Source organism: Tachysurus vachellii, chromosome 6 (genome assembly GCF_030014155.1).
Source record: "Tachysurus vachellii isolate PV-2020 chromosome 6, HZAU_Pvac_v1, whole genome shotgun sequence".
NCBI classification, from domain to species: domain Eukaryota; kingdom Metazoa; phylum Chordata; class Actinopteri; order Siluriformes; family Bagridae; genus Tachysurus; species Tachysurus vachellii.
Genome location: NC_083465.1, coordinates 18074624 through 18102167, shown reverse-complemented (window position 1 = coordinate 18102167; position 27544 = coordinate 18074624). Strand labels below are relative to the sequence as shown.

The following is a 27544-nucleotide window of genomic DNA, read 5'->3' as shown; positions in this document are numbered from 1 at the left end:
TAACCCCACCGCCACCATGGGCCACTCGATCAACAACATTGACATCAGCACACCGCTCACCCACATGACATCATACACTCTGTCTGCCATCTGTCCTGTACAGTGAAAACCGGGATTCATCCGTGAAGAGAACGCCTCTCCAATGTGCCAGACGCCATCAAATGTGAGCATTTACCCACTCAAGTCGGTTACAATGACGAACTGCAGTCAGGTCGAGACTCTGATGAGGACGACAAGCATGTAGTTGAGCTTCCCTGTTCAGTGCCACAGTTACTGACAGTTTGTGCAGAAATTGTTTAGTTATGCAAACCGATTGTTGCAGCAGCTGTCTGGGTGGTTGGTCTCAGACGATCTTGTAGGTGAAGATGCTGGATGTGGAGGTCCTGCGCCGGTGTGGTTACACGTGGTCTGCGGTTGTGAGGCCGGATTTATGTACTGCCAAATTCTCTGAAACGCCTTTGGAGACGGCTTATGGTAGAGAAATGAACATTCAACAGATCTGGTGAACATTCCTGCAGTCAGCATGCCAATTGCACGCTCCCTCCAAACTTACGACATTTTAGAGCGACCTTTTATTGTGGCCAGCCTACAGCACACCTGTGCAATAATCATGCCGTCTAATCAGCATCTTGATATGCCACACTTGTGAGGTGGATGGATTATCTTGGCAAAGGAGAAGTGCTCACTAAAGCACTATTCGGACGGGACTAGTTTTACAGGGGGTCGTTGGAGAAATTTCAGTTTCACAGACGTACTTTGTGATTTTAATCCCGTCCGAATCAGATTTGTGAACAATATTTGAGAGAAATAGGCCTTTTGTGTACATAGAAAAAGTCTTCAGAGTTCAGCTCATGAAAGGTGGGGCAAAAACAAAAGTGTTGCATTTATAATTTTGTTCAGTGTATTTTTTTTTTTTTTTTATAAATACAGCCAAGTTTAATGTGTTTACACTGGAGTCACTTTCACAGTTTATAATGAAATGAACGTGTACATCATACTGACAAATCAACACATCACCATAAGATTTAAGGCTATATGAGATGAGGTGATTACACAGAGCTTAAGCAGTCTTCAATCGTTCTCAGTTTCAATAAATATGGTGGTCATTGGAGGACAAATTAGAGGATTTTGATATTTATATTACTGCAGTTTAAGAGATGATGTGTTACAAAGCAACATATATAAAAAATAAATAAATAATTTTATTTATTTATTTATTTATTTTACTGATTTGAAAAAAAGCGCATTTTGCTGAATATTTACTGCAGAGATAAAGTCCAGCTGATGACGACAGCAGGCTTTCACAATCAGACAGCAGGTTGAAATTTCATACTCGGGCTGTTTGGTGTTTACACAGACACAATAATAACTGACCGTGACCTACCAGTAAAACACGATGGACAAACAGACCTCTATACACTCTTCTAAATTCACCAAAACCTTTACTGTGGAGTACTTACTTACTCCAAAAGCACAGAAAAGAAGACCTTCATTCCCCTGTTCTTCACACTGTTCACCATCAACATTAACGTAGTGAAGTTTAAGGCACGAATGCCTATTTACATTTCCAAGAAATGAAACATACATTCTGATACTTTCAGTTCAGCAGACGCATTACAGTCTCACACATGGACTGCTCAAGCAGCTCCACATCCCTGTGGATACTAACTGAACTTCCTTAGACACACAAAGTGATACTGAACACAAGCTAGTGCTTTAGTGTTAGTTCACTACAGATGAATTTCATTCCGTTTTATTTGTATAGCACTTTTAACAATGGATTGGGTAGAATTCAGGATAGAAATTCAGGATAGAAATTATACATTTATTAATGCGTTATCCCTAACGAGCAAGCCAGGGGCAACAGCAGTGAGGCGATATGAGGAAGAAACCATAAGAGGAACCAGCGACTCATCTGGGTGACACCGGAGAGTGTGATTGTAAATAATTCCCCTTCTATAACTGTGTACTGTTTTGTGAAAATGTGCAATTCTTTAACCAACAAGTTTTTATGGCTCAATATTCCTAATACAGATACAGAAGAATCACTTAAATGACATCCATCACTAATAAATGAAGGATTTGTTCATAGCTCACAGGTTTATGTAGTCACTTTGGCCATGTTATCCCACGCACCGTGTTTGTGTAACATGCATCTTTAAACTGATACTAATCCACAGTCTCAACTTTGAACTAATGATTTGCATTTGCTTTAGTTAACCTCTGTCGTCTTCTCGGTTTAAAAGCTTGCAACTCTAACTGCTGAATGCTGACATTTATAAAAAAAAAGAGAACAAACAGTACATTAAGCTTCAGCTCATATTTCACATTGAACTTCCTGTGGGCTTCACTACACATTTCCAAATGATTTTATTACATTATCTGTGTGAATTCATTATGTTATGTTATATATTATTATGTTATTCATTATGATTAATGACGCAGGATATAAACTAATGTATTAGCAAGCCGCTCTTAGGAACATTCATGCAGAAACCGTTTTAAGGTATTCCTGAAAATCCAGTTAGTTCAGAAAAACAGCTACATCCTTAGGGGATTTGGTTTAAATTTGCATACAAGACTACTCACTAATGTAAACCGAAGTGAGTCGGTTTGCTATGAAACGAAATGTAATATTTCGTTTCATATTAAAAGCCAGACAGAAATCAATCCAAAACAAATCCATCAATCAAAAAAAATAAAAATAATTTATAATAATACTGGTCCTTCGGTTAGAGTAGCAACACCGTATAAAAGGTGGCCACATTACTGTGTCTGCGGGAACTGTATTTATTGCAAAGGTTGAGTTGAGAGATTTAGCACCATTTAGTTTTCATCTTACTGTTTTCTGGTTCCTGTATTCTGTAATGTTGCTTTTAATGGGGTTTTGTGGGAATCACACAACATAAAACAGCTGTGCTGGGACTGGGTTTAGTATGAATATGAAGAGAAGCAGACAAAATGAAATCTTCAAAAAATATACCAGGATTTACTAACTTTTTTTAATTCAAAAGACTGCTAATTGGAACTACATAATCAAAGCATGCTTTAAAAAAAAAAAGACAAATATCATGAGCCTAAACTTTTGTCCTTACAAGCTGCACATGTTGCGTTACAAAATCTCTGCTCACACACCATTTCTATGAAAAACTTTAGTATTGCGTCCTCTGTAGTCCTAAAGCTAAGCCTAGAAACCAGCACTTCCCGTGCGTTTTAAAGCTTATGTAATGCAGTGAGAGAACAGCGAGCAGTGAGGGGTATTGTTTTATGACTGGCAGTGGAATGGCAGGCGTGTGAACAAGTCTACGTGTCAGTACACGCGGATTCATCTTGCCCACAGGGTGCCCACACATGCCACCTCCTTAAAGAAACAGTCCAGTCCAGTCACGAACATTAGATTTAGAACCATCGCAGGCTGGAGAGAAAAAACAACAATGATGAAGGCTAGTGTGCATGCACTCTTTCAGGTTAGGGAATTAGGTATTTTCCTGCCAAGCATAATGTAGGCTTGCACATTTCACATAGGAATTAAAGCCTGTTGCATCCTGTCACAGCAAACCTTACCTTAAATAAAACATGTGACTTACTTGTCAAGAAAATCCTTGTCCACCACAGCACACATGTCCAGCAGGGGATTTCCCATGCCAAAAAGAGCATTTTGACTGTAAGGACAAAAGCATAGGATTTTAATTAGGCGCTCATCTACTCCACCCTGATGATTTTATTCTTAATCTGCCTGAGGGACGTTTATCCAGTAAATAGCAGTTCTATGTATTTGCCCTCAGCATGATATGGTTTGGGATTTCACCTGGCAGAAAAGTGCAGTAGACACAGACGGAACATTCAGTCAGGTATAAAACTACACACAGTTACACGAACAGAAAAGCATTTAAACACTGAATTATCAGCAAGCTTCAAGCCTGCATAGAAATACCAACACTCTGTATGTTTGCATATGTCCAGGATAGATTAGAGATAACAGACACTGAGGCAAATTTCAAAAAAAGTATATTTTGGAGTTTTGTTACTTTTATCACTTTTTTTAGTCAAAGAATGGGCATGTTTCTTAAAATATCAACCATATTGCTGGTAAATACGTGACGTAGCATTCTTAGGAAATCACTTGGCCAAACTGGCGGTGTAAAATCATTGGAAACTTTGGGTCAAAGATTATTTTATTCACCCCGATTGTGAAATTGTACCGAGTCCCCTGTACATGCAAAGCAGCACAAAAATGCAGACTTTCCGGCTGCTGAAAATCAATATCATCATGCATGTCTCAAAATAAAAGTCTATAAAACTCTCGTGAAGAAATATTTCAACGATTAAAAGGAAACATTATGAAACTGCAAAACATGTTGAGACCATGGAAAAAGTTCCTGGGAAAGTTTTTTGCTAAACACAGATGTATAATGTGGGAGATTTTGGAGTCACAGAAGTTTTTGAACAAAATATGTTTGTTTTAAACACAACACTGTATGACAAGGACATGCCTAGAGATGTTTTACCTATTTTTATTTATATGTTTTTTTTTACATTTCTACAGTCTACACTAGTACGTATAATAAAGATCAGTTGAAATTAAAACTAAACTTAAATAAACATGGAATAATCTAAAGAAACAACTCCATTCGAGAAGCTTATTAAAACCTATTGCAAAAGATAGAAATAGATTTTTGCATTTTAGCACGTTGAAAAAAAAGCATGCATTAAAAGGGCCACATACACGTGTCTGTCATCTCAGCACAAATGTCTTATAATAAGAAAAGGTACACTTACCTGGCCATGCTGCTAATTTAATAGTGATGGAGCTTTATCCGAAAGATGCTGCTTTAAATATACACCACATTTACCAGCACTGTATGTAGTCTATCAATAAGTGTATCCAAGACAAGGGCTTTTAAAGCTGATTGGCCGAAAGCGGCTATTTAATCCTTTCTTTGATCCCTCACACCAATGAAAAGTGCGTAAATGAGGTAAATGGGCGGGGTTATGCATATAAATCACCCATGCTTCTGCATTGGTTTCGGTGAGAGTAGGCGGGGTTATGGTAATATCCAGTACAGAGATTCGCACTCACGTTCCACGTGCCGCGTTTGGGTAGATTGTGCTGACCTGATGTTGAACCCTTAGTGTTTTTTACTAACATGGGTTTCATACAAGTTATTGTCCATTTTTAGTAATATGTTCTGCGGGTTTACTTTGTAGACACTGTTTTAAAAAAGGCCTCAAATCTTGAATGTACAGTATATATCACACTAAAGTGATGGTGCCATGTGTTCGTTTTCTAAAAATCTAACTAAGTGTATTGCACTTTATTGTGCCCCAGATTTGCCTCCCTGTAAACATCTGTCCGTCCTCACAGCTAACCAAGTCTTGGGACACAGTGACACTGAACCTCCATAGTACTTAATAGAGGACAAGCAAACAAACATTGAACCTTGGACTAGGTCCAGACCTGTGTGTGTAGAATCACTGTGCAACACAATACACTAGCACATGTAACACGATCTTAACTGAGGCTTCACATAAATCACATCCAGCCAGCTTATATATTTGTAAATATATTGTTACCAAAACATAAGGGACTCGAAGGAACATCAACATTACTGTTAGAAAAGGGCACAAATAGACTGTGCCATAAATAAATAGCAACAGAGCAGCATCTAGCAGCACAAAACTACAGCATCAGTGATCAGAAAGAAGGGAAACCCAAAACAGCTCTGAAACAAACGTGACTTTACAACGAGAGGCAATATCATTAAAGTGCACATGAATATTTCCTGCATAAAATCTCTTTACAACATTGTAGTGCAGATTGTTGATATGAACTCACCTGATTGTCTTTTCTTCAAGTTTGATTTTCTTGCTTTTGGGCTCTCCTGTAGCCATGGCTTATTTAATAATACACTAAAATAATAAATACAAGCCTCTACCTCCTTGCTTGAGCAAATCTAAAAGAGAAACAGCGGTAGAAAGCGTGGAGAGGGAGCCGTTCCTAAATCCCCCTATGATCCCTACATAGTCGCACTAAGCAGGGTCCGATATAAGCCGTTCTACACTCAATATAGTGCCCTATTTATAACTTACTTATTCGTTTGGGACAAGACGAGTATTGAGTTATAGCTGTCCTCATAACTGCCTGTGCAAAAACAATAAGAAACACGTTATTTAATTTTGATAAAACTAGCCAGATTGGTAAATACTGTAGATTTGAGTTTAGATATAGACTAGCGTGTGTGTTTGAGATATTAATTAATTTAAGATTTTTTATTAGCTCCTTGTTTTAAAATCATTTCTAAATGGCACATTTGTAGGCACCTCTCTGTACAAGCCTTCGTAACTACTGCCATATTGCCACCGAAGACTTTTCCTCTTACTTTATTTTTCTCTCTCCGGGACGTTTCTCTGAAAAAAAGGTAATTTTAATTTCAGTATGTTTTAATTTATCTACGCGTGCAAGGTGTTGGTTTATTAATTTTTTTGTACGACGTAAAACTAGTAAGTGTCTGCTAAAGAAAGGTTAAACAAGCAGAACACAAGTTTCAGTAGAACAAACTCATTATGTTACAGAGGAATGTTATTGTAATGGTAGAATGATTTTTAGCAGTTGCAGGGACCTTTGTATTAATCTCTGATTGTAGTGTTTACCAACTTACAGCCAAAGCAGGAGTTTTTTTTTACACATTCAGTGATGTATAGAATTGAGAGTGAGAGTGTGAGTGACAGTGTGAGTGACAGTGAGAGTGTGAGTGACAGTGTGAGTGACAGTGTGAGTGACAGTGTGAGTGAGAGTGTGAGTGACAGTGTGAGTGACAGTGTGAGTGACAGTGAGAGTGTGAGTGAGAGTGTGAGTGACAGTGTGAGTGACAGTGTGAGTGACAGTGTGAGTGAGAGTGTGAGTGACAGTGTGAGTGACAGTGTGAGTGAGAGTGTGAGTGACAGTGTGAGTGACAGTGAGAGTGACAGTGTGAGTGAGAGTGTGAGTGACAGTGTGAGTGACAGTGTGAGTGACAGTGACAGTGTGAGTGACAGTGTGAGTGACAGTGTGAGTGACAGTGTGAGTGACAGTGTGAGTGAGAGTGTGAGTGACAGTGTGAGTGACAGTGTGAGTGACAGTGTGAGTGACAGTGAGAGTGAGAGTGTGAGTGAGAGTGTGAGTGAGAGTGTGAGTGACAGTGAGAGTGTGAGTGACAGTGAGAGTGAGAGTGTGAGTGACAGTGTGAGTGACAGTGTGAGTGAGAGTGTGAGTGACAGTGTGAGTGACAGTGAGAGTGTGAGTGAGAGTGTGAGTGAGAGTGTGAGTGACAGTGTGAGTGACAGTGAGAGTGTGAGTGAGAGTGTGAGTGAGAGTGTGAGTGAGAGTGTGAGTGACAGTGAGAGTGACAGTGTGAGTGAGAGTGTGAGTGAGAGTGTGAGTGAGAGTGTGAGTGAGAGTGTGAGTGAGAGTGTGAGTGACAGTGTGAGTGACAGTGTGAGTGAGAGTGTGAGTGACAGTGTGAGTGACAGTGAGAGTGAGAGTGTGAGTGAGAGTGTGAGTGAGAGTGTGAGTGACAGTGAGAGTGTGAGTGACAGTGAGAGTGAGAGTGTGAGTGACAGTGTGAGTGACAGTGTGAGTGAGAGTGTGAGTGACAGTGTGAGTGACAGTGAGAGTGTGAGTGAGAGTGTGAGTGAGAGTGTGAGTGAGAGTGTGAGTGACAGTGAGAGTGACAGTGTGAGTGAGAGTGTGAGTGAGAGTGTGAGTGAGAGTGTGAGTGACAGTGTGAGTGACAGTGTGAGTGAGAGTGTGAGTGACAGTGTGAGTGTGAGTGACAGTGAGAGTGAGAGTGTGAGTGACAGTGTGAGTGAGAGTGTGAGTGACAGTGTGAGTGAGAGTGTGAGTGAGAGTGTGAGTGACAGTGTGAGTGACAGTGAGAGTGAGAGTGTGAGTGTGAGTGACAGTGTGAGTGAGAGTGTGAGTGAGAGTGTGAGTGAGAGTGTGAGTGAGAGTGAGAGTGTGAGTGACAGTGTGAGTGACAGTGAGAGTGAGAGTGTGAGTGTGAGTGTGAGTGACAGTGTGAGTGAGAGTGAGAGTGAGAGTGTGAGTGACAGTGTGAGTGACAGTGTGAGTGAGAGTGAGAGTGACAGTGAGAGTGTGAGTGACAGTGTGAGTGACAGTGAGAGTGTGAGTGAGAGTGTGAGTGAGAGTGTGAGTGACAGTGTGAGTGAGAGTGAGAGTGTGAGTGAGAGTGTGAGTGACAGTGTGAGTGACAGTGTGAGTGAGAGTGTGAGTGACAGTGTGAGTGACAGTGTGAGTGAGAGTGAGAGTGTGAGTGACAGTGTGAGTGACAGTGTGTGTGAGTGTGTGTGAGTGTGAGAGTGTGTGTATGTGTGAGAGAGAGAGAGAGAGAGAGAGGTCCATTACACCATGAATACCCATTATATTCAATTTCCAGTTTTGTACTGTCCTGAAATCCTTCAAAAATCATACAACATTCGTCCATCTATTCATTCATCCATCCATCCACCCATTCATTCATCCATCCATTCATTTATTCATCCATGCATCCATTCACTCATCCATCCATCCATTCATCCATCCATTCATCCATCCATCCATTCATCCATCCATTCATACATCCATCCATTCATACATCCATCCATCCACCTTCTATCACTGCTTTATCCAGGTCAGGGTTACAGTATCCGGAGCCAATCCCAGGAATATTGGCATGAGTGAGTGCACCTTGGATGGGAAAGAATTCATTATCACACTCATTCTCATCTAAGGGTAATAGTTTTCCTAGGAGGAAATCAGAGAGCCAGGAGGAAACTAGCTCAGACCTGGGACACTCCGTACACACAATAGTATGGGCTTCGGTTCAAACCAGGTTCCAACTGCACCATTCTGCAGCCTGTCGTTAAACATTTAAATTAATTTCCCAGATATTTTGCAAAGAATTGGAGCCATAATAACTTCTTTATTTTGTTCAGATGTCTTAGAATTCTAGTATTGTGCTGCACTTTAGCACCTCAGCATCACCAGCACAGTCAAATGCAGTTGCATAAATAATAAAGCTAATTTTCAGTATTTTCCTTCCCACAGTGCACAACATGATTCACAGCTTGTTCCTGATTAACGGCATTGGTGACATATTCCTGGAAAAACACTGGAAGAGTGTGATAAGCCGCTCTGTCTGCGATTACTTTTTTGAAGCTAGGGAGAAAGCGGGGGACCCTGAGAACGTGCCTCCTGTGCTCTGCACGCCTCATCACTACCTCATTAATATCTACCGTGAGAAGATCTTTTTTGTTTCCGTCATCCAGGCAGAAGTACCCCCCCTCTTTGTTATTGAATTTCTTCATCGTGTTGCTGAGACATTTCAGGTAGAATCCATTTCAAATATATTACATACATTCTGCACATCAGTCTGTCTGTATATGAAGGTCTCTGACCAATGTAAACCTTCATGCAGGATTATTTTGGGGAATGCTCAGAAGCTACTATTAAGGACAATGTTGTCATCGTGTATGAGCTCCTTGAAGAAATGCTGGATAATGGATTTCCTTTGGCCACAGAGTCCAACATTCTGAAAGAACTTATTAAACCTCCTACCATTTTGCGCTCTATGGTCAACAGCATCACGGGTAGGTCATCGTTTTTAAAAACTTTTGTAACTATGAGTTTTTCTTTTAGGATATTCAGAATCAAAGCGGTGGTTTTTTGAAAATTTATTTCATTGTAAATGGAACAGAAGTGAACTACAGTAATATTTGTAGAGCTGGACAAATTCTCACTTTAGTGTGCTGAGTAAACTCTGACATTCACGTTCTGGTGGTAAATGAGAACAGTGCTCTCGCTGCATGGGTAACGTCCACAAACCAACACTGCATTCACACAAGCGAGGAACAAAGCAAAAAATGTTGGCCTTTTATTTTCTATGTGCATCGAATGGATTTTCAAATTCACTGGAAGCGACAGTGTGAGAAGTGACATTTAAAATGTTTTTCTCCATTCTATTTAAATTAGGTATGAGAAAAGGTAATGTGACAAATCCAAACAACTGCCTCAAATAGAGCCTGAGGTCCTTAAACTTTAGCTCCTACCTTCAGTTAGTTCCCATTCACTGTTTTAAGTTGAAAAACTGGAAAAAAACACAAGTGGCTTGCAAGTAGGAACATACTGTCTTACAGCACCCTCGCTTTGCTTTACCAGACCAGCAGTAGTAACTGCTCAAATGTTTCTTTTCTATAGCTAACATCTTTTATCTTCCCTGTCTTCCTGTTAGGCAGCAGTAATGTTGGTGAGACTCTCCCTACTGGACAACTGTCCACTATCCCCTGGAGGAGGGCAGCTGTTAAATACACTAATAACGAGGCCTATTTTGATGTGGTGGAAGAAGTTGACGCCATCCTGGATAAATCCGGTATACTTAGTTTCATTCTTCAATTCCAGAAAATGACCTTGTATTTTAACGACATTTTCCACGATTCTTGCCATGTGACATGAAACAAAAGTGCGCCGAGTTTATGTGTAGTGTCCATTCTTTAGGCACGACAGTGTTTGCGGAAATCCAGGGAGTGATTGATGCTTGTGTGAAACTCTCAGGAATGCCTGATCTTACACTTTCATTCATGGTGAGTGTCATGTTTTATACCATGTGAAGACACGGCTAAAGAGAATTACTCTATAAAGATGTTGTTTAATACTGTAACATGCCGTGACGGACAAAACCTGAGAGAAAATAAATGCTGAAAGTTTATATCCATTCTCATCACCTGCTACATATTGGCCAATGTGCAATATGGCTGATGAAATGTATTCATTTGTTTATTTATTTCAAACTTTTCAAAACATTAATTTAAAAAAAATATGGTGCAATTCACATTGTCTCAAAGCAGCTTTACAGAAGTATAGAAGCAGAATAAAAAAAAGATATTGAAGTTTAAAACAAATTACACGCAGTTAACACGGTTAATCTTTTATTAAAAGAAAATGAAGACGTTCGTCAGACTTGAATAAAAATCTCCACTCACGATCTGAGGCCAGAACACCACAACTCAATGCTGACTTTTTCCTGAGATTGCAAATACATCGTGCTTCTTCATGATCTTTATCAGGATATGATAATTATATGCACACAGGCATCTACTTCCTGCAAATTTCATAACCTGTTTGTGTCTTTAGCCTGGATAAATGCACTTCACCAGCTCACCACATGTTATTACATTACGTTATTCAATTAGGTTTCCAGGCAACTGTTAGATGAAACTGACCGGCTTCTGTGTGCCTGGTGGAGTCGCTAATAAATTAAATTTTTCCACCCAAACTCGTGTTTTATTTCCTGTGTCATGTGGCTCTGTCTTATTGGTGAGAGAAGCAGGATATCAGTCGTGTACATTTTCCCCCTGCAGAACCCCAGACTCCTGGATGACGTGAGCTTCCATCCATGTGTCCGCTTCAAGAGATGGGAGTCTGAGAGAGTTCTTTCCTTCATCCCCCCCGACGGAAACTTCAGACTTATGTCTTATCACGTGACCGCACAAAAGTAAGAACTGGTTCCTGACCTCATGATCGTACTAAAAATCAGCAGTCACGGCACAGTTAATGAGTGATGATGTCTCTTTAGTTTGGTAGCAATCCCTGTATACGTGAAGCAGAATATCAGTTTCTTTGAAACCGGATCCTCTGGGAGGTTGGACATCACAGTGGGTCCTAAGCAGACCATGGGGAAGACCGTCGAGTGTGTGGGAGTCACAATACACATGCCGAAAGTGGTCCTCAGTGCCAATCTCACAGCAACTCAGGGCACGTACACCTACGACCCAGTCACCAAGGTGAAGCCTAATTTTAGCCAATTTTTGACAAGTTTAAGAAGAAACACTGATTAAACAAAGCATACGTCAAAAGCATTAGTAACTAAATGTGATTATGTAATTGTTAGCAAAGAAGACACATACATTATTTTAGTTGGGAAAACCGTTAAATTTTAAACCTCCACACAGTCAGAAAGGTCAAAATGCAACCACATGAATGGTTTTAACTGTAAATGTTTTCTCAGTGTTAGATTAGTCTGAATTTCATACCTGTAAAACATTTCCCCTGCCTGGATTTAATCAAACACTGTTTCCTGTGTCCTAGATTTTGGCCTGGGACATCGGCAAACTGAACCAGCAAAAGCTGCCAAATTTAAAAGGAAGTCTGAGCTTGCAGTTAGGTTCTCCGAAACCAGAGGAAAACCCAAGCCTGAACATTCATTTCAAGATTCAACAGTTAGCTATCTCAGGTAAGGGACAGTCCAAGCAAATATTTTTTATTGTTTTTAATTATCTTTTTTTGTTTTTCCATTTAAACATTTCTGAAAATCATAAAAAAATTAAATAAAATTTAATTAAATAACATGTCTGCTTTACTGCCTATAATCTAATTTTATAATACACTTTAAGAAATAATATATTATGAAATCACTGTAGAAATTTCATAATTTTTTTTTTTACTGTTACATTCTTGTATTGTTTGGCTGCCTGTAATGCACATGTTTGTTACAGAGTCAGTTTAACAAGCAATGTTTTGTTTTGTCCCCAATCCCATTTAATACATAAGGTCATGAGTGTAGATGTAGGTGTGAAATTGGAATTGAGTCTTAAATGCAAGCAAAAATTTCTACATTTTAAAAGTTTTAAAAAGTTATTTTTAGTAGAAAATGTCAATTTCATTGACATGTACAGCATTTGGCAGACGCCCTTTTCAAGAGTGACGTACAAAAGTGCTTTTAAGTGTCCATCAATGAATAATTTCAGCATGGAAAGGGTTTCCCAGGCCACCACATACATCTCATTGCTCATTTCCCTGACCCCAGGGTGTGTGTGCATAACACCAATAACACCCAAAATCAGTTTACAATATCTAGCTACAGACTGTATGCATACTGTGGACTAACTGGTGAATTCTGTCTACAGGTCTGAAAGTGAATCGACTGGACATGTATGGAGAGAAATACAAACCATTTAAAGGTGTTAAATATTTAACCAAAGCTGGAAAGTTTCAGGTCAGAACTTAACATAAAAAAAGTGTAACAAAACATCATAAACGATGAAGGCAGCAACGTGCTCTTTTAGGTGCCAAATCATATTTTATTGACTGAATTACTTACTCCAGAATTACTCCATATTGCCAATGTCATGCTTCGGTGGTGGTGGTGGCGGTGGTGGCGGTGGTGGTGGTGGCGGCGGCGAGCAGTTAAAGAGTCTAAAAGAGTCTAACATGGATTTCTATATTTTGACAAAGAACTTTCCTTTTTCAGTGTTGTGCTTAATATGAATAGCTCTATAGGCTGGACTAGTTTACATGTTCATACCAGAATTAGGGTTTTTTTTGTCCTCTGTTTGTTTCAGTCTGTTATCAGTGTTTTCACTTTTCTGTCATAGGATATTTCACTTAATCATACTGTCCTAAACCTGCTTTAGAAATGGTGGATATATATTTCCATTTTTCATCTCAGCACATTACAAACATTTGCTAAGCGGTTAAGAAACCTTTCCGTAACCCTGCCTTTAGTACAATGCACAAACTGTAAGTGGCCTTTTAGGGGGGGCAAATAAATAAATAAATAAATAAACAAACACTTGAAGAGTCCTTGCTTAAAATCACAGCCATAAGCTGATTTTATGTGCATAGTAGTTTTAAGGAACTACAATAAATATTCTGCTACAAATACCAATCGCTCTACGTCACTTTGAGGTGCCATGTTAGTAATTATCCAGCTTGCAAATGTGGCAGATATGTGAGTCACTCAGAGTTTTGCACATTCTGATGGGACACACTTTTTGTAAGGTTTAGAAATAAATAAGTTAATTGCCTTTGAAAATATGTATATAAACCTGATGCCTTGACATTTATAAACATTTTGGGAAATTATGCTGTGTGTGTCTGGTTCTTTTTAACTGTATTTGAAATGTGGTGTTTACTATGTGTAGTTTTGTAGCATATGAACATGTTGATACCTTACTAAAATGGCTGACATGCATGTGTGTGTGTGTGTGTGTGCGTGTGTATAAAATTTGTCTTTGACAGATCCATACAGTCCATAATGATTGTCTATGATTATATTACTTCAAAACTATGGTACGTTTAATAATTGTAGGTATCTAAATTGAAAAGTTCAAGTCAAGAATAAGTTTATTAATCTGAGGCACAGCAGATTTTATGGGACACTAAATCCACACCAACAGTCATGTCAATCTAGACATTCATGCATCGTATACTTCTTCACCTGAAACATGCTGTTACAAACATACACAATTCAGCCTTGTAAACACTCACAATGAGGCACCGATCATTTCTCTTAACATATCCGTAACCTCTACAAATGAGTATAATATCTAGGCAGTGCGTCTTCTGCTGCATGTTTAACAAGGTGTGAATAAGCCACTTGGGACTTGTAGAATCATTACCCACATTTTCCAAACAGATTAAAATGAATCAGAAATATTTCTTAAAAGGGCGCAGGTAAGATTTTTGGGTTGCCGAGGAACAAAATGTCCGGTGTCAACTTGGCAATGGCAACCATGAGAGGCTTTTTTTCCCATGTCAAATAGTGTTAGTAATAAATATAAAGGTAGAGAAAAAAAGGACATTTCAGACCAACGTCCATCAGTTGTGGTTGTAGCATTAAATTCTAACCTTGATGACTTACATTACAGCCATAATATTAACAATAATACCAATTACTCAGCACCGGTTGCTTTTCTATAACAGTATTGCCAGCTGCAAGGCAAAGCACAAGTTTCTATTAATGTCCTCGTTCAAATGCGTTACTGTTTCTATAGCAACAGCTCGTTTAGAAGGAACTCATACGGTTGATGCACCACGTAATCGAAGCCCAACACTAAACTGATTAAAAACATTTTTGTTGATATTTTAGAGCTTTTTTGTAGGGACTTTATTGCTGTATGTTTATGGAGGTGTCTCGGCTGCATTCAGATGTTTTCCGCAGCATTGAGAGGGTTTCCACAGTAGGAGAGTCTTCAGGACGTTGGACGCTGTGCTTTTTAAGTTCACAGCCGTGTGTTTTTTTCTCCAAGAAAATGAAAAAAGGCAGGCTATAATATCATTCTCAGCTGTTTTATGTAATCACAGGACCAAACCTGTCATGTGCATGTTCCACAACATATAATGTAACTATAATCATATAAAAGTATTTCATTTATGAATGAATGAAACAATTCAATTGTCAACAACTTGCTGTGGTATAAGAGAAACAGAACATTTCAGAGCAGGCTGTATTGGCTAAATAAACAACTTTGGATAAATAAGCACCTAATTGTTTGATTTATTTCACTTAGCATTGTTAAACTGAGGTGTCACTGTATTTAAAGGTCTCTACTGAAATGTCTTGCTACTGTAAATTAATCTTTTGTTCTGATAAAAGCAGCAAATGTTCTTGTTTCCGCTGTCCGCTAGATTACATCTCTTTCAGATCCTGATTTTAGGGACTATGTTAATACATTTGCATGTAGCCATCAATCCAGGTTTTCAGAAGCTTTTGTGGTGTTGGTTTCCTACTGGGACTAATGAACTTCTTGAAATGGTGAAATTACAAGCACAGGATTCTTTTTAACTCCTATCAGTAAAGACACACATGTAATTACTTTAATCATAGTTGTATTCATGTTTTCCACACGTGAATCTAAGGAGGCTTTTGCCAAGTACACGTTATGATGACATCACACAAAGCATATTGACCCAAATCTGCAGAAAACCTGCAGTAATTTAAAAAAATTGCAAGCTACACCAAATATCATGGAACCACAAACGTATGAGAGTTACTATCTGACAGTTTTGACTCTTTTCCATTGGCTTTTCCATTTTTTCACATCCTGCAGGAAAATAGTGCAAGATTCTTAAGAAGTGAAGAACATCTTCTCAAGAACCTTTGTTCAAACAGAAGTACTGTAATTGTTTACTAGCTCTACATTTATACTTTTCAAAATGTTAGTTATATGGTTGATATATTGTTCTGCAAAATAAGACAGGCTTTGATGTTTATGTGATATTAAACAAAAATAACAGTTCAACTATTGCATGATTGTGCTTCAGAGATTCATCTTAACCACTCTGACTGTAATGAGGTCATTTCAGGATGATTAAAGTTGTTCTACAGTGGTCACACACACACAAAGTGTACTGTCTGGTGACATTTTACCAACAGAATAATCCAAACCAGAGATCAAGTTCAGTAAAGCTCAAATACATTAATGTTCTGTTTATTTTATCAGACAGTGCTAAGATTATAGAACTAAAACTAGAACCAACAGAATCTTTGGCATCAAATTGTGAGGCAACTAGCAAAAAAAAAAAAAAATCGTTGCAACATCAACCATATATTTGTTTCTGTAAAATAGATGCTAAATAACAAAGCTTCATTAAAAGGTGAATTAATACCTCATACGATCAGCCCGAGTGAGTAAAGCTAGAACGTTCTCTTGCGTTACGCTTTTAATTGGCTGAAATGTAGAATTAATAAATCAGGTGTAGACAGCATTAAGAAATATAAATATATACACTCTCAATATGAAAACCTTATGACCCCATGAAAGAAGCATTCACGAGGTTGACCCATAGTCTTTCAATACAAAATAGAAAAAAGAAAACAAAAACTCTTCATGCAAAAAATATACTGTATATATACCTGAAATTTGGATCAATTCTGGAAACCCAACATACCAAAAATATATATATATATGTATATATTTAAAAAAATCTTCATCCTATATAGTCCTACTTTTTAAACATAGTGAGAAATAAAGGGACACGAGCAAACCTTAAGAACCACAAAATAATAAAATAATTCCTTCACAAAGCAAAGAGTGAGGCATGAAGTCATAACGTTTAGGATCAGTGTCCATCAGCGTAATGTGTCCTTTCAATATCACCCTCTTAGGCCACTAGATCTTAGTGTTCTAAAAGGCAAGACTAAAAACAGGAAGGAAGCAACTGGTGCTTTACTGGTACCAGGGGGTTTTTCTAACCCAGCGGAGAGTGAATCCTGCGTCTGTACGGATTTTAATGGAGGCTGCTTCGGCTTCTCTCACCGTCTCCTTCACCGACTGCATCAAGTTCTGTGCGTTGTGTACCAGCATTTCAGTAGCCTACATGGAGCACAGTCATATGATCAGTTTTACTGAGCACATTATTAAGCAGGATATTTAAAAGAAATCGGATTCATCTAAAGAATTGATTCATTCTGACCTGCTCTGATTCTTCCTCGCTGATGTTAGTGCGTCCCAACATGGTGGCCTTCACCGTGGACAGAATCTTCAGCTGAGTGCTGATGGTAGGGATCCGCTCACACACCTGAGCCACAAAACACGTACAGTACGGTAAGTACACACGTGACCGAGGAATAACAACGTCAAACTGGGTGAAAACCTAAGAATGATTTCATGCCAGACTGATGTACAGGTTGATAGAACAGAGGAAGGGTGTTCATAAGACCAAACTCAAACACAGACATCTGAGACTGCTTCAGCAGAAAGGGTTAAGCAGGCAGTGCGTCACCCCAGTCCGGTTTCATCACTTTACATCACTATAACCCCAACATTCCTCATGTGTGTTAGAAATATATATACTTGTTAGTTACTGGACCTATCTAAATAATTAAAGATTTTATTATTGCATTCATACATGAAGATATAAGTGTTTGGTTTCCCTTTGTAAATGTATTTTATATTTATATATTTGAATGAAATGAAAAATCCCAATGATCATATCCTCTGTATGCTCATCATAATGACTGACAAATTAAATATTGTTATAAGGAAAAAAAAATCGTATACTTAATGTTTCTCATAAACTCTGTAAATTCATAAATACTGGATTTATGATATTAAATCTGCATAGGAAATTCTTTTTTCTATGAAGAATCCATATTCATAAATCATGAGCAGTAGGCTTAGAATTCTTTATTCTCTTTTTTAGAAACCCTAACAATGCTAAATAAGGCATTAACATTATCGTTACTATTTTCTAATTACTTCTTTGATCAATTTTAATCATGTCATTTGATGGTCACGATTATCATAAGCTCGTATGCTGTATGGCACAACGTTTTAGAACCAAGACTGGTCTGAGAATTTATTAGAATTAGATTTATTAGAATTATAAAGCAAGGGTTTAATATGAATTAAAATGATTATTTTGTCATTTTTATTCTGAATTGTTCACTTTCCGTAAAGCTGCTTTGAGACACTGTCCATTGTTTAAAGGCTTTTAGAAATAAATTGAATTGAATTGAAATGAAACAGTTATAAAAACATGATAAACATTTCAAATGTAAGCAGTGATAAATTACCAAAAAAGGATTATATGAGTTTAATGATTTAAGTGTAATAAAAGTTAATGAGTGTAAATTTCCCCGAAGGTGTTAATAATCCAGATTACTTTACTGTGGAGTTCTCTTGTCATTCATTTGTCAAAATTGTTTGCAGTGCTGCTTATAGACTTACAGTCAGATATATCAGTGATTGATAAATTCTCTCATGGTAGTGCCTTATTATAAACACTTCAAATTTCACTGCTCTATAAATAAAGGTCACTATAATTCATGGCTGAAGGGATGCTGAAGTTCATACTGACCTGCAGGAGGTTGGTGCGAATGCGCTTGTCAGTGCACTGCTTAGCCACCTCTTTAGCAAGCCGTGTGACCTCATCAGAGGCCTTGGCGATGTCTTTAGCACACTGGATCAGTGCGCGCTTGTTGCCACTGCCTCCACGTACCAGACGTGACATTTCAGCCATCAGCAAGGCCATTCGCTTAGCTGCTGCAATAATATCATTACCCTGAAGGAGAAAAAAAAAACAGGCAAAAAAAAACGATTTCTAAAAAGTCTGGATGGTTCGTTCTACCTGAGCGGAAAATCTCATTAGATTATATACAACCAGGTGAGTGACAGATTTACAACCATATAATGTATATGTAATAATTGCAAAGGTTATATACTGTATATATATTATCTATATATATGTTTTTATATATATAATGTTTTTTATACCTTAATGCTGCAGTGCTGTGTTCACAAAAGGGTTAGACAGACCAAAAAGGGTTAATCACAGATTCATCCACTAAAATTCCATTCTTGTATCATGCCTCTTATGAAATTAGTAACAGTAACACAGTTTAAAAAAAAACAAAAAAAACAAAACAAAAAAACCTTATAACAGTTTATGAAATGGGATAAGGACATCAGTCTATACCCAGTTGGAGACTCACAACCTGAGACTCATGCTAATATTTGTCTTCAAAAACATTTTAATGACTGCAGAAGAACTTCAGGACGTGCAGATGACCTTGTTGAGTTAATACGCATGGCATTAGTATGTTCATTTAGTTGGTTAGAATAAAAGCAAGTGAAAAAACAGGCGGGTGTCATGACTTCATCACAGTGTGACCCTGAATTCATTGGGAAACTGTCATCATTGGCTTGATATGGTGGTGAAAGCTGAGTGACTGACAGCACAGACTGAGAGAACGGCTCCTCTGCCAAATCAGTCCAGAGGCGTGACAAGCAAAATAAATAAATAAATAAAAGCGCAGCAATGGACTTGTGAAGCCAGTATCAGTTTATCAAAGAAAGTGCACAACAAACTCGCCATTCATAGAACTGTCATAATCAACCTGAGCAGCAATAAAATTACACTGGACCCAAATGTGATGCAGCAACAGCAGCTGGTTTCAATGTTCCCAAAGTCACATCTGGATGCAGAAGAGATGCTGCAGCCCCTCAGGGCCCGGAAGCACAAGTACCTTACTGGACCACTTGCGAGCTTCCTGGTGCAAGGACTGGGCAGCAGCCAGCATGGGCTGGTTAACGGGCTGATTGGAGGGCATTAAGAGCAGTTCAGGCTCGAAATCGTCCTCGTTGTCTGTGAACTCGTCCTCATCGTCTATATCTACGTCCGCCGCAGCGGTCACAAAACGATCGTCTGTCACTTCGGGCTGGGGGAGCGGAGGAGGAGGGAGAGGAGGAGGAGGAGGAGGGAAAGAGGGATAGCAGTGTGGAGAAAGGAGGAGAGAGTTAGTATAAGAGGCACTGACTGGAGATCTACTGAACAGAGAAGAGGAGAAAGGAGGAGAAGAGAGGGAGACATAGGGTTTAGGGACAGGAAAGCAAAGGCAGCACTAACACTGTGGTCCTGTTGGATAAGCTAGCAGGTAAGTTACTGCACACAAATTGCTCTCAAATCAGGCTGAAGCTCTTTGTGTTAGACTTTGTTTTCAGAGATTATGCAGAATTTTAAAGTACGTTTGTCTTTCCACTAAGACAGTTAAGGCAAATTCATTCATAAATAAATCTAAATATTCAATTCTATTTTAAATATCTGTACATAAGTGAAATATGTCATTTAAATAAGAAAAAAAAAGATTTGATCTAATAGTATGTTTTCTAATAGATTTATATCTTCTCCAAATACCAGCTTTTGGATATTTGTCTCCTTCCTACTGCAGACTAGAGACAAGAGACTAAAACAGCAGGGTGTACAAATGTGTTTTCATCACCAGCATCCAAAATTCAATGCAAATATAAAATCAGTTCTGTATCTGAGGAATAAGATTTGTGCAGAAGCATTCATGACATCAGACAACATTAACCTTCGTCAGAATTCCGATATTATACCATATCTATACACTCTGCTTTGAATTTTGATGTTTGATCATTTACAGACTCTCAACTCAGCCAGGCCTTAACAAGACAGAGAGAACGGAAATAACAAGAATAGAAAAATAGACAGAACAGTGAATAAAAAAAAATAAAAAAAAAATTCAATTCAAAAATTCAACAATTGACATTATATTGCTTAATAATGATTCATGCACATCAGCTCTACTTTTAGAACGTTTTAGAAAGCTTACATTTATTACTAATAATAGAATGGCTTTTTTGTCTGTCCACTGGGGATAAAATATTTAAAGATAAATATAAATAATTTCCAAAACTTGCCCAAAGCTGGAACTATTTCCTGCTAACAAAAGTTACAGTCAAGCGAACACCTTTTTGCAGATGACAGTTTCCATGTCTTCACTGAAATTGGAATCATCTGAAAGATTTTCCAAATTTCAGTGTTAGAAAATAAAATAAAGCAAGGAATTTGGTCCAACAGTGTGTTTCTGCATCAGTGTAAAATTCAAGAAAATGTCTACGTCATTTTCTGGTATGTGTAGCACTATATAAACTATGTTTTCCTCAAACTACATTTTACAGCAGGACTGAACCATGTTTAAAAGCAAACAGAAACCCCACGTATGTTTTAAGAAGACACGCTGAGCTCACCTTACTAGACCACTTGCGGGCTTCGTCGTGTAGTTGTCTGGCAGCCACCATCATTGGCTCGCTCACCATCTCTCCGGCTTTCTGCTCAGGAAACTCCTCGTCCTTCTCCTCAGGAGGAGGAGGTCTAGGGGGAGGAACTTCTCCCTCTGGAAGTGGTGGTTTAGGAGGAGCCTGTTCGTCATTTACCTGACACACAGGATAGAAGAGCTGTTTGAGTTTTTGCAACATTTAGAACCACGCCACTTTAATGAGTAGGGATTGGACATGGCAAAGCTGCAGCACTAACATGCAGCTGATCCAGGTCTGGAGGAGGAGGAGGGAAGTCAGGCTCCTGCGGCTGGAAGGCTTCTCTGACCTTCCCAACAGCAGACAGAATCTTGTATGCTGAATCCAGAAAGCTTTTTTGAAGACCTGCTCAAGGGAAACAGGAGATTTTATTTGAATCAGAAGCCACAAGTGAAAGTTAAAGTTAAAGACCAATCTTCTTCACCTGGATGCTGGATGTTTCCTGCTACAGCCTTTGCATCCATTACCATGGGTGAAATTGTTTTGCTCAATTCGTCTGAGGCTGCTTTCACCATCTCTCTGAATTTAGGATCTTCAGAGTTCTCCACTTCTCTCTTAGCCACCAGGAGTATCCTGTTAGCCCTCCTGGCAATGCTAGTGGCTCCAGCTACCAGCATCTGAGGCTGAACATTTGCCATAGCCACACGGCACTTATCAATGTCTTTTTTGATGGCTTCTTCTGAAGCATCCAGGAGAGATTTAGTGTCAATTGCCTCATCTACCAAACCTGCCAGAGGAGACAAGGAGAAAATCGTTTAAAATACAACAAAATTAGACTTGATTGTTTTTAACTTACTCTTACCAGAGTCCCTGTGTAGTGCATTATGTGGGACTATATACACTATAAACATTTCTACAATACACAACGTGATATACCATAAAGGTTGGCTAACAAACCAGCTGTGTTTACAATTTATCTTAACATAATGTCTACAAATATATTTTACTTTATCTTGCAGTTTATTTTCTTCTAAAAATATTTTTTTTAATGGAAATGGAGAAAAGCAACACTGCTATATAAATAAATTTTTTTTTTATTTTTATTTCCAGTTAAGAGATCCATACTAAAGCTAAAAGCGATGTACACTTGATGGTATGGCACTTGGTGGTAGGCACTTGGTGGTAGTTCAGTGGTTAAGGTGTTGGGCTACTGATCGGAAGGTCATGGGTTCGAACCCCAGGTCCACCAAGCTGCCACTGCTTGGCCTGAGCAAGGCCCTTAACCCTCAGTTGCTCAGTTGTAAGTCACTCTGGATAAGGGTGTCTGCTAAATGCCGTAAATGTAATGTAAATGTATGACCCCAGTAAAAAAAGAAAAGCAGTATCTGTTACTCAAAATGTGAACTGTCACATACTATTTGTGAATAACCAACAATTAACTCTGGCTATACACAGTTTATACCATATAACATATGTAACAGAACCATAGTACTACCATTGGAAATAGGAGGCTGCTGTATTTTTTAATAGTCTCTCAGAAAAAGGGGTAGAAAACTTTCATTGTCACTGGCGTAGTACAGTCAAGGGGACATCTTTTAAAACTGAACTACGCATCTTTTATCTTTAAAGCTTTACTCTAACTAAACTAAACTCTAAAACCTATTTATTTAAGTGTATTTCTTTATCTTAAATTAGATAGAAAGATAAAAAAAATCCAGATTTCCAGTTGAAGAATGGATTGTAAAGATCCAGGTATTACCCCAGCAACAAGGAACAGTTTAGTACTGTAGAATAGTTGTAGTATTTTTAATTGAATGTGTATATTAAACTGTAGTAGTACATTATATAGGGAAACTAAGCAAACATTCTACATACCAGTCATTTTTTCGATATTGTCAATCCACTGGTTTTTCATGGTCTCAAAATGTTCATATGCTGCCTGGTTGCCAGGATTCTTCAGCAAAATACGTGCAGCAGATGTAACCTGTGTAGACCAATAAAAAAATATCCAAACAAAAGTCCAGTCTTATACAGAACATCATATAGCTTTGATCACCAAAAGTACTTATTATTGAGAATAGCATGAAAAACCCCACAATTACATCTGTTGATGTTGCTTGATACACTTGCATCAGCACCATGTTTTGAATCAAAAACACACCACTAGAAGGTCAGTCAGTGTCACTGCTATGCTGTGAAATAATATCTGGTCCTATGTTGGTCCCTGTCCATTAGTGGATAGAGTGGATGGCAACAGATGGGCTATAGCCATTGAGGATTCACGTAACTGGAGACTTTCAATGTTCACCTATATGTTTAACCTGATAAAATAGCCAGTGAGTGTAGCAACTGTGTGTATAAATGGGTCTGTACTCAAGTTACGTTAAGACTCTTAGTCAGCTATGTACGAAATCCTGAGGATCTGTCTTGCCAATATATGCAGGAGCAGAATGTAATGTTTGCTTACACACACACACACACACACACACACACACACACACACACACACACTGTCCCAGAGGTGACCCCTACACATACCTGAGGTGTTAACTCCCTGGCGGACTTCACTGTCGCCTGGATCCCTTCCACCGTGCACTTATTGGCTGTACCGACAGCCGCAGCTTTCTCTGCAGTGGCCCCCAGTCTGTTAGCATGATTCTCAAAGTTCGATGCTCTTTCATCAAAGATCTGTACAAGAAAGAAATAAACATTATGCATGCTTTATCTATTTGTAAATTCCAAACAATCCACTTTTGAGCAATAGCAAAACATTTCAACTTTATATAATGCCATATGTCTATGGAGATAATGTGCGATCCACACACCTCGTCCCGATTGGGGGCCTCAGGTGGAGCCGTAGCTGCCACAGCTAGAAGCTTGATGGGAGTCGTAGTGTCACTAAATACATCAGACACTTCCTGAGTCATTGCTTCCTGCATCTTTGCTTTCAAATCCTGAAAACAGAATAATGTTGAAACGAAATAACTCAGTAATATATAAAATATTAGACAGTGTTTAAATTTAGACAAGGTTTAAAAGGTAAAAACAATTGTTTAATATGAATAAACAATTAAGAAAAACAATAAAAATAAATTAAAACTAATTATTACTTAAAAATAATTAAGTAATAACTGTGTCAGTAGGAGCCAGTAGATGGCGCTGCTCATACAGTTTTTACTTGCTACTGTACCACTGCCCCAGGCTGGTTCAATAGGGATCTTAATCTACATCCAGATTTCTGTAAAACTGCTTTCGGTCAGTGTGTATTAATAAAAGTGCTCAGCAAACAAAAATGAAGTGAAGTGAATTAGATCAGGCTTTCAGAGTGCTTCACCTGTATCTGGCTTTACTGTACTGCTGTAAATTGTAATCAGTTTCATTGGACTGATGTAGATTGTAGTGATCTTTAATGAACTGCTGTACAGGGTGTCCAAAAGACAAGGAGTAAAACTACTTAAACTCAGTATTTATTATTTACAATATATGATCTACGTGTCCACCCTTACGCTCTACACTTTTTCTCAGCCACAGCATCGTGTATTTGCAGATTTGGTTCATTTTATTAAGATCAACAATTTCCCAGTGATACCTTTGTATACACAGTATAGATTCTAACTAGATTTACTGTACTGTTGTAGACTATGATCAGCGTTACGGTACTGCACTGCACAGTCAAGCATCTTCAGCTTCTATTAACTCAGGGCTGAAGAGCTGTGCTGCCTTTGTTCTGCTTACTTTAAGTGCATCAAGGAGTTGAGCAGCTACGGCACGACCCTGAGGACTTTCTCCTTCTCCCCGAGCGGCCAGGTCACACAGCTGCAGCATCAGCTGCTCTGCACGCTCACACTTCGCCAGTAGCTCCTGCCTATACGGCCCTGGCAGAGAGTTAGCCAGTCTGCGGCCTTCTGCTATCAAGCCACGAATAGCAGCCTGACCTAAACTCAGATAGGACAGAGACAGACAGACAGACAGACAGACAGACAGACAGGAATACAGACAGGAATACAGACGGAGAGACAGAGACAGTAAAATGCGTGGTGTCAGTATTGGTTGGACATTAAATACTTTGAGGCTCAGTAGAAGTTGCAAACATCAAATTCCAAAACACTGTCTCTGGAATGTAAAGGCTTAAATATAGAAGACCAAACGCATGGGGGGAATTAAAGCCCTGCCCACTTACAATGAACCAAGTTACTGTAGTAAGCCTCAAGAAAATAAAATTCAATTAACCAAAGGATAAAAGAAGTAACAATAAAAGCTAGTTCATTATTTTAGCCTGCATAAACCATATTAACACAACACTAGGCTTATACTATTTCAATGAACGATTTCAATGATGCTTGCAACTAACGTAAGGTAGCGTAATGGAGAAAAAATACTGCGTGTCATTTCTTTGTGTACAATGTTCAGATGTCATACCTGTGACACAAATCACCCTGATATGTTCTGCTCACAGCATCCATTTTTTGTCTCACACATCAAACATTTCATTAGATTTCATTTAAACCCTCACTGCAACCCTCATTTTACTGCTGGTATTTTGTACTGTAGGTTAACGCTTTTTTTGTTTTAGGTTAACACTTTTTTGGATTTTCTTCCCTGTCAACAAATCAATCAACAAATAATAGCTTTTAGGGAAATGAATACACCACAGTAAAATGACTGGTGTCACGGTATGCTAATGCCCGGTATAACGATATATGTTGTGTACTGGACATGTATAAACTTAAAGTAATTTTGGGCCTGATTACTTGTTATACCTTGTAAACTCCAAGGTTTACATTCTAAGCGGTAACGTGATTTCCAAACTGGACATGAGATGTGAAGTATTGTAAGTATAAAAATGCATACAGCATAACCTGAATAAATAAATATCCATTACCATCTGTTCATTTCTGGCAAACAGAAGGCCACAGACACAGTGCTGAGACTTGGTTACACGCAGATGTACTGTATGTGTCACTTGATACGACTTTATCGTCCGTCAGGCTTTGTAAATCATCCCAAATGAGCAGTCTCTTTAATTATAGCACAGCTGTTCCATCATTAGACCCACAAAGATACCAGAGCATGGTTACATGGCCTTCAAATGGCCCTGATTCAATTATACCACAACAAGCTCGGTAAAAAAGAAAGTCATGTGCTAATGTTAAATTTCCATCACACTTATCATTACTGCTCATTACTAAGATTACTCATGATATAATCATTACAAAGATTTTTAGCTTTTTTTGAATTGTAAGAAATAACAGCAATCAAGTGACATTCCCTTCAGTGTGATCATATGTTATCATTCTGCATGTGACTTTTTTTTTCTTCATTTATTTAATAGTTTTTATTAAACTTAGTGGTAACGGTTGACTGTATATTTCAAAATTAATCCTAGCAGGCAGTAAGAAAATGACAAAAACTAATCTTACTTTGGTGGGTTGGTTGGCGCGATGCTAACATGCATCAGTTTTGAGCAGAATGTAGGTGTAAAATTAGCTTTCCTATTTTTTTGAAAAGTTTAGTGTAAGAACCTCTGAAATAAATAGGTTTGTTGTTCTGCCTCAGCACTGTTTTAATTGGAAAACAGAAAATCTTTCTGGCGTTTGGCTCCTGGTCGCAACTTATAATTGCGAAACTCCAACCAGAACAAGTCAAAGAATACACTCCCTCATCTTCCAACTCATCAACCTGAGATAGTCTTCTGAGCCAGGAATTCTTTCATCGTTTACAGGCTGATGTCAAGTCATTCATGCAATATATGTATAGAATGAGTTTTAGCAAGAGAGCTTACCCACTCCGCGATCATCCACGTTGGGGTTGTTGATCCAGCGTTGAGCCTGCTCCATCTTGCCCTCCAGGTTCACAGCAGCCTTGGCTGGCCGCATGTTGGCTACAGCACGGTTGGTCTTGGCCTGCAGGTTCTGTAGAGCGGTGCCGATCTGTTTGGCCAGCAGTCTGGCTTCAGGAGTGTTACCTTTACCCCTGAAGTAACAGATTCATACGGCTCAGACCGGACAGACAAAACATTCATTCATTCATTCATTCATCTTCTACCGCTTATCCGAACTACCTCGGGTCACGGGGAGCCTGTGTCTATCTCAGGCGTCATCGGGCATCAAGGCAGGATACACCCTGGACGGAGTGCCAACCCATCGCAGGGCACACACACACACACACACACTCATTCATTCACTCACGCAATCACACACTAGGGACAATTTTCCAGAGATGCCAATCA

At 38.7% G+C, this 27544-nt stretch overlaps 3 protein-coding genes across 6 annotated transcripts in view; 1 reads left to right on the top strand and 2 right to left on the bottom strand.

Moving 5' to 3' along the window:
• The window catches only part of adka (adenosine kinase a), a 130476-nt gene extending 124484 nt beyond the window's left edge, over positions 1–5992 (bottom strand). The window contains exons 1-2 of one of the 3 annotated variants that reach the window (XM_060872665.1): positions 5837–5992; positions 3588–3662 (exon numbers count right to left, since the gene is read on the bottom strand). In XM_060872665.1, coding sequence (XP_060728648.1) covers positions 3588–3662; positions 5837–5892 — 131 coding nt within the window. In that variant the 5' untranslated portion in view covers positions 5893–5992. Of the gene's footprint in view, positions 1–3587; positions 3663–4779; positions 4918–5836 lie in introns of those variants that run through there. The other 2 variants (XM_060872662.1, XM_060872663.1) reach the window with 2 other exon arrangements.
• A 313-nt stretch (positions 5993–6305) lies between these two features.
• ap3m1 (adaptor related protein complex 3 subunit mu 1) lies at positions 6306–13897 on the top strand. Its single transcript, XM_060872661.1, has 9 exons — positions 6306–6419; positions 9086–9366; positions 9456–9627; positions 10269–10406; positions 10532–10617; positions 11395–11528; positions 11610–11817; positions 12122–12266; positions 12940–13897. Exons 2-9 carry the CDS (start codon positions 9094–9096, stop codon positions 13038–13040), a joined length of 1257 nt encoding a protein of 418 aa, XP_060728644.1. The 5' UTR covers positions 6306–6419; positions 9086–9093; the 3' UTR covers positions 13041–13897.
• Positions 13898–14140: 243 nt separating this feature from the next.
• The window catches only part of vcla (vinculin a), a 37811-nt gene continuing 24407 nt past the window's right edge, over positions 14141–27544 (bottom strand). Inside the window, exons 11-22 of one of the 2 annotated variants that reach the window (XM_060872659.1) lie at positions 27098–27288; positions 25051–25250; positions 24141–24269; positions 23854–24003; positions 23191–23299; positions 21800–22102; positions 21596–21720; positions 21310–21495; positions 19785–19976; positions 18617–18820; positions 17231–17335; positions 14141–17130 (exon numbers count right to left, since the gene is read on the bottom strand). In XM_060872659.1, the coding sequence (XP_060728642.1) occupies positions 16984–17130; positions 17231–17335; positions 18617–18820; positions 19785–19976; positions 21310–21495; positions 21596–21720; positions 21800–22102; positions 23191–23299; positions 23854–24003; positions 24141–24269; positions 25051–25250; positions 27098–27288 (2041 nt within the window). In that variant the 3' untranslated portion in view covers positions 14141–16983. The remainder of the gene's footprint in view (positions 17131–17230; positions 17336–18616; positions 18821–19784; positions 19977–21309; positions 21496–21595; positions 21721–21799; positions 22103–23190; positions 23300–23853; positions 24004–24140; positions 24270–25050; positions 25251–27097; positions 27289–27544) is intronic. The other variant, XM_060872660.1, reaches the window with a different exon arrangement.